The sequence below is a fragment of the Lathamus discolor genome, chromosome Z (assembly GCF_037157495.1).
Source record: "Lathamus discolor isolate bLatDis1 chromosome Z, bLatDis1.hap1, whole genome shotgun sequence".
Taxonomy (NCBI): Eukaryota; Metazoa; Chordata; class Aves; order Psittaciformes; family Psittacidae; genus Lathamus; species Lathamus discolor.
In genome coordinates this window covers 60,196,513-60,208,172 of record NC_088909.1, presented here as the reverse complement: position 1 = coordinate 60,208,172, position 11,660 = coordinate 60,196,513, and the positions used below count along the sequence as shown (strand labels likewise).

General features: G+C 47.1%; 1 protein-coding gene across 1 annotated transcript in view; it reads right to left on the bottom strand.

Annotated features, from left to right (window-relative positions):
• Positions 1-7,963: 7,963 nt before the first annotated feature.
• Positions 7,964-11,660, bottom strand: part of SLC44A1 (solute carrier family 44 member 1) — a 67,131-nt gene continuing 63,434 nt past the window's right edge. The window contains exon 16 of the mRNA XM_065661984.1: positions 7,964-8,293. Within this exon, the coding sequence (XP_065518056.1) occupies positions 8,267-8,293 (27 nt within the window). The 3' untranslated portion in view covers positions 7,964-8,266. The remainder of the gene's footprint in view (positions 8,294-11,660) is intronic.

Genomic DNA, 11,660 nt, shown 5'->3' with positions numbered 1-11,660 from the left:
GGGAGTGGTGGGGAGGGATCATACACGGTGTTCAAGGCTGGGGCCGTGGGCTTGATCTGGGAAATCAGAGAGGACAGCAGGGAATCAAGAGGGAGGCACAACCAGGGCGATGCTTGGATGAGTGTGTGGGGAAAGAGGAGTATAAGGCAGACATGGAGAGGGAAAGCAGCTGTGCATGTGGACATTAGGAGCACAGACCGAGTTCTACCTGTGTCATTGAGATCTCCTGTCTGTTCAAAGAAATGAAAAAACAGGACTGCAGTGATTGAGATGAGGTAAAAAAGGCGATTCAGGGAATGTGAGCCTCAATGACAAGAACTAAAAGGGTCGAAAGTTACATTTCTGCACCTCTGTGAAGGCAGTGTTGTGTACGTTTGTGTTCTCCCCTAGGAGAGCAGCAGTGGATGATGGTTCTGACCCCTTAACTTCCCGTAGCTTGCAGGGAAGTCTGGCTGCACAGTAAAGAAGATTGGCAGCAGGAGAAAAACCCGGTTGGCCAAGAGAAGCCATAACTCTCGTTAAGCACAAGAAGCTGGGGAGCATTAAATGGGTGTTCTAACCCTGTCCTGCATTTACTGTAACTGAAACAGCAAGGGAGCAGATGACCTTTGCCCCCAAGGCCAGTTTTGTGCTGCCCCTTGGAGAGCAACTACCTCTGGTGCATCCATTGCCTGGGGTCATACGCTGATAACCTAGCTGGAGGAGGCAAGGACAGGATCCGGGGAGGTCAGGTGCCACCAGTGCCAGGGCTTTGTGTGCATCTCCTCACCCCGGGCTGGGCCAGTCCAGAGGCGAGCTCCTTATCTGGTCACGCTCCTCGCAGCGCTCATAGGCTGGTGCATCCAGCATGGCAATCACACCAGGTCCTTGGACCACAGCCTGTGCCGGCCAGACACTGGTGGGAGGAGGAGGGAGGTATGGGGGACATCCATTAGCATCTGTCAGTCATTGAGATGGCAATACCCCTTTAGCTAAGAGGGCAGCAAAGCAATCCTGGCACAGCAAGGAGCCCACCCTGGGGGCAGGCTTGGAAGGTAGCAGGTTGTTACAACAGGAAGGGTTGTTTGGAACCACGCAGCCCAGCTGCAGCACCGCAGCTCATCTCAGAGCAGGGCTGTCCAGAACTGGAGCTGGCCCAGGAGGTGCCACTGAAGACTGGGGCCTTTGTTGCACCAGGATTATCTTTGTGGTGAAAGATGGTGCCACAGGCTCTCAGGAGATGAACTGCCCTTTGCTGGTTTGCTAGAGGCCTAGAATGGATACTGAAGCAGTTTGACCTTATGGGAGAAACTAGGGAAAAAACCTGTGATTTCCTTTCAGAGAGCTGCACTCAGTCTCCAGCTGGGACAGTGGAAGCACCACTGCTGGGGAGCTTCCAAATGCTGGAAAGGGCATGCATCCATGCATACTGTGGGAAGCACTCCTACCTTGCCAGGGTATTAAATCAGATTCCCTGATGAGCTCTGAGTTGCTACTGAGCTCCGGCAACCCCAGCGATCTCCATTTTCTCGGAGCTTGATAAAACAGTCTGCAGTGCAACGGGCATGGCTGGCGTGGCTTCCTCATCTCCATGCACAGGGGAAAGGAGGCCTGTTGCGCCCCAGAGGGATATATACGGCTCCAGGCACGTCCAGCTGAGCTGAATGGAGTTATGGAGATGCTGTGTGCAGCTGGGTGGCCGCAGTGCCTCACCCAGCTGAGGTCCCTGAGAGGGAGATGCGGGCAGCCCAAACCTTCCCAGCTGGAATGTGTAACCACACGCTCCTGGCTGTGCCTGGGGGAAGCAGACCTGCTCCTCATCCCAGGTCTGAGCACAGCGCTCTGCAGAGACATTCCTGCCATGGCGATTGCTTGCTGGCTCCTTTGTGACGTACCTTAATTGAACACCACAGTGAGGCTCAGGGAATATGCATTTCCTGTTGTGCTATTTTGGTGCCCAAATTGCTCTATCAGCAGCACATTTAAAATGGGGTTATGATGAAGCAGCAGTCTTATTAGCTAATTGTGCTTGCTAGTCTGAGGTTGTGTATTTCACGACCAAATTACAATGGTTGGCTGATGGGCTCTGCAGACAGAGTACTTTTTAATTCCCCTCGGATTTCATTACTGTGACTGCAAAGGGAGAAACAGAATAGCAGATGAAGCTGTTGCTGTTCAGGCTCATGATGCTGCCTGTGCCTTGTACTGAGATCTGCCCTTAGGCTGAGCAAGTTGGCAGGACTCATCTGCGAGAGCGAAAAATGCAAATTTTATATTTGTCTGGGGGTTTTTATACAAAAATTCACCCTTTGGCTCAGGAGCAGCTGCTTTTTGTTGGGATTTTTTTTAGGAAGGGTAGACAACTTCAGTGTGAAGTGCTTATCATTTGTAATAGTTTCCACTAGGTTGCCTGCACAGGCCCACCATAGGTAGGTCTCTGTACGTATGGCATGCTCAGTACCGCTTGCCTGCTTTGTTACTGCTATCACAGCAAGATGCTGTGTGTCCTGGTCTGCAGTGGTGCATCATTTCTTACCAGATATTCTTAACAGGCAGCAAGGACAGCTTTGCCACCTTGTAAATGTAAGACTCTCAAGGGAGAGTCTCTCCTGAAGCTCTTTCTGCCACAAATCCAATGATCCTCAGGCTGCAGGGGCTCATCTGTCTTCGCACAGACTTCCCAGACACCTCCATGCTGTAAGCTAAAATGTTAAGTTGTAAATTAAAACAGCTCTGTTAATTGTAAGCTAAGGTTGTAAATTGGAACTGCTTTGTTGAGACCAAGATGGGCCAGTGTGGCCTTGGGTTATGTTTAAAACAAGGGTAGCCTTTGTAGATAAGGAAGGAATGACCAAGACAGATGGGGTTCTTTAAGATAAGGAACAAATCAGAGCAAACTGACCTAAAACATGGACAGAGTTGTTAAGTAATTCACAAGAGTCTTTTGCACACACGCAAGCATAGAGGTCAACCAGCAGATACAGTGAGGACTACTGGTGACCACCAGAGACCCCTTGAGACCACCACGCAGCCAGGAAGGTCATGTGTGATTAAAATGCAGATACTACAATTAGTTCCAGGAAATCTAGTGAATACGTAAAACATTTCCCAGAAAGGCTGTAAATATGCATAAGTTTGTGGGATGTATGGATGCTGCTCACCAGGAGTGCTCACCCTTGCGAAATGATCCACATGTGCGCCCGGTGCTGCAGTAAGGAATGCCTGCTTTCTGAAACTCCAAATCGAGTCTTTGAGAGTTTCTTCGACCGTCCTCTGCGGTACAATGCAAATGCTTATTTCTAGCCAAAGACGGCCTAACTCTGTTTAATTGCTAACAGCAGCAGTTGTGTAGCTGTAATTGGTAGAGGCAAGCATAAACACCTACCCTGCAAAGAAACACACTGCTGCCCTACCTCCAGTGTGCGAGGAACAGCCTATGCTCTTGGATTCCCTCTGAGCGATCCTGCAGCCCATTTCCGTGGACGGTATCTGCATTCTGGCATCTCATTTCCTGCTTATTGCCTTTCCCATATTTAATGGTTTTTCTATTGCCTTTTCCCTACTTACTGCTTTTCCAGCCTGATCCCTCCAGAAGGGTTAGCTGGAAAACACCTGCGAAAGCTCTGGGAGTGGGCACTGCTACGAGTTGCAAATCTAAGGCAGTCTGCAGCCTGGACACGGAGCAAGGCTTCGCCGTTGCTGGGACTTGCCCCAGTTGATGTCCTGGCTCTGGTCTGACAGGTCATTTCCTCCTTCCTCCCATTTTAGTCACTGTATTCGTGTCTGGGGCCCTGCTGGAGCCCAGCCACTGTTTGTGGCCACATATCAAATGCTCAGCTTGCTTCAAACATCAGTCACTTTCCTCTCATAGCTTAAAACCACGATGGGCACTTTTTGCTTGTTATATGCTATTTTTAAAGTAAGACCAGAATGTGATTATGAAGACGTGCTATTCTTAAAGTGAAACCAGACTGTGGGATCCCTTGCCCATGAACACATTTCTGTGAATATAAATGCCAGGTTTGTATACAGTTCTCCCACGTCCTTCACTCAAGATTTGCTTCCTTATTACTTCTTTCTGAAGCTTAATAGCTTTTCAAGCTGTGCATCTTCTGGGAAATCCAGACCTGCACACTCTTGAACTGGGTTTTTTAGGAAGCAAATTCTATTTTGATAAAGCTTTTAAGCTTCCTCTTCGTCATAAACAGCATGAACCTGAGTTGCTCTTCTCCTGGAAGGCTGCTCTCCTGCTGCGATGCAGTACAGGCCTTTCAGAGGTTTCTTGCTCCTGTGATGTCTCACAATGAATGGAAGCAACACTAGAGCTTTCAAAAGCAAGCTGCGGTGCTCCTTGCCTGGAGGCAGTAGGACTTCTGTGTCATGAGAAAGAGGCAGTCCTCCTACCAGGGCTTACGAAACAGGCAGCAAACTCATGCTTTGAAGTCCCTTTACTTTCTCTAGCAATGTTCCAGTGTTAGGTATGAAAGTCAAGTTTTGCTGTTGTCATTAGTGATAGAGCAATTCAGAGAGGTTTGGAAGGGTCCCAGCAGTGCCTTCCAAGTGAGTATTTCTGCTTGCAGAAAAAGCATGCTCCTGTTGGTGGTGTTCCTGGCCTGGGATTTGAGAGATCTTGCTCCACAGAGTGACAGGACTGGACTGAATCAAGCCAGTGCATGGTTTGCTTCCAGTTTCGGAGGCTTAAACAACAAAATAAACCCCTGAGTTCTCTCCAGGTGCTCTCCTGAGCACTCCCTCCCTGCTTCCCTGGGATTCACATTGTTACTGTTCTTGCCGCTCCATCTTTCTGTTGATGGGAAGTTGGGACAATGAATCCCAGCACAAAAAAAAAAAAACCCACATGGGATAAGCAGGAAAGCTTTCACTCAAACTAGAAGCATCAGAAACAAATCAGCAGATGATATGGCGAAAGGAAGTCAGGATGACTTCATGTACCCATTGAGCTACTAAGGCCCACTAAGGGACTGGAGCAGGTTTGATAGCGGAAGATTGAGTTTTTAGATATTTAAGCATCAGAAGACAGATGAGGCTCCGGTGTTCATGTCTATGTTATTTGCCTTCAACTTCTGCCCACTTCATTGCCTCTTGCAGCTGCAGAGAAGCATTTTTATATCCTAACTTCCCAAGGAGCCTTACTAGTCCCTATTTTGTTCATCTGTCCCTCCTCCTGCAGTACCTGAGTGCCTACTGATCTTTAACGTACTCACCTTCACCGCACCCGCAGTCAGGAGGGGTGGCCAGACACTGCCAATGAATGCTTTTCAGTCCCAAGGTTTGTATTCCTCCAGGACTTAATAGTTAAAACTACAACGCAGCTAAGAGCTGTCAGAAAGTAATTAAAATAAGCTTATCGCTACTGCTGGGACTGTGGCAGACTTACTCTGTTTTAATTTTCCTGTGGCAGGGCACGGGGTTGAGGCCTGTGATTCTTTCTTCAGAGCACTGCAGAGTGAAATACCTGCTCACCCGTGTATTTGTCTCCCACTTGGTTAGTCAGCTGAGGCAGCTAGATAAAACAATACAGGAGCTCCTGTCGCAGGCTTTATTTCTAGCTTTGACTGCTCTAGCAGGGGTCTCCAAAAATATACTCTGGCACTGAATTTTCTTCCACTTTATTTTTAGGGTATCTAAAGACTGAGCATTAGATAAAGATGATGGCAGTAGGTGTTAGAAAATCAGCTTTTTAAGGTGCTATGCGTGCGGGAGTGCAGGCTCCATCCATTTCACACATTCATAATTTAAATAGTAATTAGAAATTCTAAATAACCTCTCCCTGGGCAGTAGCTAATCTTCATTAAACATCTAAACACCAGCAACTAAAACTAGGTCAGCTCCTCAGTGGCCCACGATGGGAGGAAGGAGACATGCCTGGCTGCAGCAGTGCAGGATCTGGCTTCACTGGCTCTGGGAAGGAGCTGGTTTGCTGCATGCTGAGGGCTGCACACAGAGGGCCCCATCCTCCACACAGACGGGAATGCTCCTTCAGCAGCCACAGAGCTGTGCTGCCATGCAAGCAAGGAAGAGATGCTTCCCTGTGAGGGTGCTGAGGCACTGGCACAGGGTGCCCAGAGAAGCTGTGGCTGCCCCATCCCTGGCAGTGCTCATGGCCAGGCTGGAAGGGGGTTTGAGCAGCCTGGTCTAGTGGAAGGTGTCCCTGCCTGTGGCAGGGGTTGGAACTGGATGAGCTTTGAGGTCCCTTCCAACCCAAACCATTCAGTGATTCTGTAAGTCTATGATCCAGCGTGGTAGGAGAGCAGGGCAATGCAGGGCGCTGAGCAGGCATCTGTCCACGCTGTTCTGCAATTGCTGATGCAGGGAGCGGGTCTCGAGGCTGGGACTCAGAGGTACACGCTCACTGCAGGCAGTCTTGGCAGTGGGAACTGCTGTGTGGCTGAAGGACAAATCCTGCTTTTGCAGCTCCACTCCTCTGTCTCCGGGTCCCTGCTAATAGCTTCCTGGGTTTTCCTGCCCACTCCACCCCAGTGCCCTCAGGTTTTCCTTTCCTTAAGTCCCATGTCCCATTTTGTTTTCCCTGCATGTGCTTCTCACTAACCCTCACCAGCCCAACTCTAGCCCCTTCTTCCCCTCTCACTGAAAGCCACACAACTTTTGGTTCCGAGTTCAGGGAATCAGCACTGCTCTCCCCAGTCAGTGCTTCAGTCCCTTCACTGCTGGAGAGAGTGAGGAAAGCCAAAGAGATCCTGCTGTGCAGTTCTGACACAGGCAAAACCCGGTGGAAACCAGACGGGGATTGTATGAAAAGCCAAGGGCACTTCAGAGGAACTGCAAAGCCCCAAGATGAGCAGCCAAGCATTTGGGTCCACAGCAAGGGACCCTGCCTGTGTGCAGAGGTCCCACCTGGTGGGCTGGCTGGTCTTTTTCATCCTAATAACTCTATTTAGTGATTTGCCACAACAGCTTCAGCCTCGGGTTCAGAAGTGGCAGTGGTTCCCAGATCGAAGTAAACCATCTTATGCAAATACAGTGCTGAAACAGTTTGCAGTAAAGAGTATCACAAGCAAGAAAACACGGCTCATTTTGGCTGATTATTGTATTAAAAAATCTAGCTGTTAAAGGAAGCAGAAATTTGCTGTGCCTGTGGGAGGGAGAGGAGAAGAGAAGGAATCTTTGTGACTGCACACATGCCTCTGTTAGTAGCATTATACAGGTGCTGTTATTGCTTCTGTTCACCATCCATCTGCAGCTGTCTAAGCTTGTTCGAGCAGCTCTGCAGAACACGATCCTGCTTTGGGAGCAGGGAGTGTGTGTAGACCTTGCAGAACAAGGAGATGGCCTCACAAGGGGTGCACCACTGGGATGTGCAGTTTGCACAGCTCGTGATTTCTTTCATCCCTCCCTACTTTGCCTTGCTCCTTAGCGTGCCTCTGAGGCAAAGCATATGTTATTAGCCAGCCTGCTCCAGACAGATAGCATTAGCAGACCAGAGAGCGCTGCATCCCAGGTGAGAGCCAAGAACTCTGTGCAAGTGCATGATGGCAACCTCCATTTCCACAGTGAAGCCTTCAGCAACCTCTTCAGTGTGGGACTGACCTTTCAGCACACCCTGTAGCCTATGCATCAGGGAGGCCAAGGAACCTGGTGATGGGTGAGACTGCTGGCATACAGTTAAAGGGGCAGTTTCCTATCCCCAGGAGAGAAGCTGAGGAACAGAAGGTTAGAGGGGAGAACGACAGCGAAAAAACCCACCTTTGCTCTCCAAATCCCCATTCAACCCTCCCAGCTCAGCATAAGCATTAGCATCACAACACTTTCCTTGGCACCAGGACAACAAGAGAGCCAAGAGGGCATGCCCGGCACTACTGCATCTACTCAGCTAAAGGGCAGGCACAGAGCAAAGCTAATACTGAGCAAAGATTTGGATGGGCTCTGCTTACTTCCAGGGGCATGAGGCAGTATTCCTAAAAAAAACATGGCTTAGCACCCTGCAAGGAAGACAACAGAAATGTTTCTCTTACTTAAAAAGAAAAGCTTTATTTTGATACATTAAAAAATCTATACATTTCTTAGACTAAAATACAGTTTTGCATCAGTATCCTGGCACAATGTCAGTTTACACAGAAAATCTAAGATTAGATCAGCACTGTTAATTTCCTTTCTCTTCCTGCATTCACAGCTTGCAGTATAAAACATTTCAAATTCTCAAGACAACAATAAACAGTGTCACATTTACTTTTCCCATTCCCAAAGCAGGTGGCATTCCACTGGAAAAAGGAGCACCTGTGAGTTGATCTTGATTCAATGTAAATCACTAAGCCAGTCCAGGGGTTTGATTGCCCTGTTCAAAGTATGAGTGAAAGAGGATGAAAAATTTATTTGCAGATGAAGCTTTGATAGACAATGCAAGTACTGTCAAGCCTTTAAAATCTGTTCAGAAGACTTTCCATTTTCCTTAGGTATCTGCTATAATCAGCAACACCATCCGCCATATAGAAGTAACTCCTTTCTATGGGTATAGGATTCCATCTTCTTTCTTGCTCTGAAGAGCTCCAGAGCAAAATAAAAGCAGGGCACAGGGGATGTTGCTGTGAGATGTCTGTGAATCGAAATGTGATTTTTCCTAACTACTGTGAAGATCCTGTGGAACATTTTCTACCTGTGAAATCCTGCTCTCCATGGCCCTACCTAACCTCTGACAGCTGCTTTCTGGCCTACACTGGAAACAAACCCACCTTTCTCTTTTCTTCTCCCTCACTCCCCTGTGAGACACTACAACATAGTCAGCGGCACTCTTTCTCCCATGACAGGGATTCTCCCTTTTCAGTCAGAGCAGGGCAGGACCCAACCAGTACTGAGACTGGAGCACACACAGTATTGAGAAACTGTGCAGCGAGTGCCCAACTTCGGCTGGGTTTCATGACTGCCAGCTTCCTGATCTCACAAAACCTGTCTGAAATACTCCCTAGCTGCTCCTATTTCACTCAAATAAGAGGGAAGTGGTGGTTCACTTGAGGAATGGTAGCCACCTGTGCTGCCAGCGTCTTCCATCAAATACACAAAGAAGCCAGCTCTCTGTGTTACTGAAATTAGGCTAGTTCTTCTTTTGCTCTGAATTCTTGCAACTTTGGTTCTAAGGGGAGTCCCGTATTTGTTCTATAGAAAAGTACCAAATGCTTAAAAGACTCAACTCATCATACTCGTGTATGATGACTTGACTTCAGGGGAGTAGATGGTGTTTACCGGTTTTCCGTTAGTTCTGCTTTAACAGATCTGTCAAATGAATGCCAGATAGTTTAGCCTCCAAATGGGTATTTTTAGATGGACTCATGCTACCTATTGTCCCTAGAAATATTTTCATAATTCCAACATCTCTGAAGAGCTCTGGCTTGATTGCATTAGCTTGCAAACACTGCAAGACACATCACAGCGCCATCCCAGATCAGAAATTCTGCCTTTTACACATGACCCACATCACAAGAGACAAGTTTCATCTCATCCCTCATCTCTCCAAATATAAAAGAATAAAAATATCTTGAGAACAGTATTTGCTACAGAACACAAGAAATACAGTCTTACTAGTCTCCATTATATTTTGTTATGTGATGGAAGTAACGGCAGAGATGAAGTAGTTGAAAGAGCATTTGAAAATGAAATATTTAGAGTAAATTTCCATCATCCCAACAAGCAGAGTGCAAAAAATGCTTCCAATAAGCCTATTGGATTTTGTTTTGGGAAACACAAGGGGTTTTTTTTGCACAAAGAGGAAATAGGATTTCTGTGGTGATAATGTGTCACACAAGCTGTTCAAGAAACAACGGACTAGTGATGTTTAGATATAGTAAATAGTATCTGCACAGGCAAAGCCATGATTTAAAACAGGAATGTTGTTAGGTATCTACTTTTAAATCTTAAGATTGTTTCTTAGAATGACTGTGCCATGTTCAATACAGCATGTAAATATGCACTCAGAACCAAATGATCACTGGATGGTGATGATAAGTTATATGTCTGCTACATGCATTTTATTCTGACTCTATAACATACATTCATAGAATACATCGTAACCACTCAGAGCAAACCACTAAAGTGCATGCCCTGAGGGCATATTAAATATGTTGTCTCGAACACTGGCTGCTTAATTGCCAGAACACTGATACAGAAAGGGCTCATTTTTGCTTTATATCCCCATTTTGTGCTGAAAGAGTAAGAGCTAGCATCCCCTGCTCCCTCAGTGAAAGGGAGCACTGTGGAGCAGGCTACTCGCCTGCGGCAAAAAAAGCCCTTTCAGAAAGAAGTAACCACCCTGAGAAGGTGCTATACAGAAATGCAGGGAGCAAGTCTTGGATTAACTCTTGGGTAAGTGGACCTGTGTACTGGGTTGGGCTGGGATGGAGTTAATTTTCTTCACAGCAGTCTGCATGGTGCTGTGGTCTAGATTTTTGACCAAAACGGTGTTGACTAACACAACAGCGTTTTACCTGTTGCTGGGCAGTGCTTGCACAGGGTCAAGGCCTTCTGTTTCTCACTCTGCCACCCCAGCAGAGCAGGATGAGGTTGGGCAAGAGGGTGTGAGGGCACACAGCCAGGACAGCTGACCTGAACAGACTGAAGAAATATTCCATACCATATAATGTCATACTCAGCAATAAAACTGAAGTGTGTGTATGTGGCTCCAAGGTAGCTGTTGCTTGGGCACTGGTCTGCTGGTGAGAGGTGGTGAGTGACTGCCTTTGCATCACTTGGGATTCTTTTATTTGAACCATCTAGACACTTTTTGTCCTTCCAATCCTCTCTCCCATCCTGCTGGGGTACTGAGCAAGCAACCGAGTAGGGGCTTATCTGCCAGCCAGGGTCAACCCACTACAGTGAGTAACTGGGATTTTAAGTTCTCCCATCTGTCTAGGACATGCTTTCCTAACACAGAAAGTCCTTGGGTTACTATGCCAAGCTAAGGCCACATGTAAAAACCCATCCTGTTTTTGGCAGCTAGGAGTGTGAACACAAGCTACAGAAAAGCTGAATAAGCAATTCTAAGGTGACCATACCATATGTTTAAATCTAGAGCAGCACTGAAACTGTAAATGTGATGGGCTGCACTAACGCCAGCAAGCACAGTGATGGAGTGGTATTGTACAAAATAAAAACCCACCTCAGAACTTCAGGTCAGCACCTACCACCCCTCCCCATCAGTCCAGGAAATACCCTGAATCATTGCTTCAGGAAGGTGAGAAGGCATGTGCTAAGATCAGTGGAACGAAGGGGAGCTGACACTCGGCCACTTGGCACTCTTTTGCTGGAAGAGCAGTACAGAAATGAGACCTAAAAGAACATAGTTCTCTAGGGCTGGAAGAGCAATAAAGATGACACACTGTTGCTCAACTTCCAAATAAGAGAGCAAAATAATGTGGAAAAAGTGTAAACAATATAAAGAATGGTATGTTTTTTTCCTTTAAAACCTAGGCTACAAAGCAGACCATTTGGAGGAACCAAATGCTGGGAACCAGCAATCCCATTGGCTTAATTTTTAAACCCAAATTGTCTAAACTGAATCTCCAGTCCTCAAGCACTAAGTCCACAAGTTCAGTGGACTTCCTAAGGAGATGATTTCTCTGCCTCAGCTGTCTTACCTGCTTCTCCTGCAGTCTTATTCCCAGAGCAGCATCACTGTCTAATTAGTCTAGACTGCTTCCCACAAAACAGTCCAT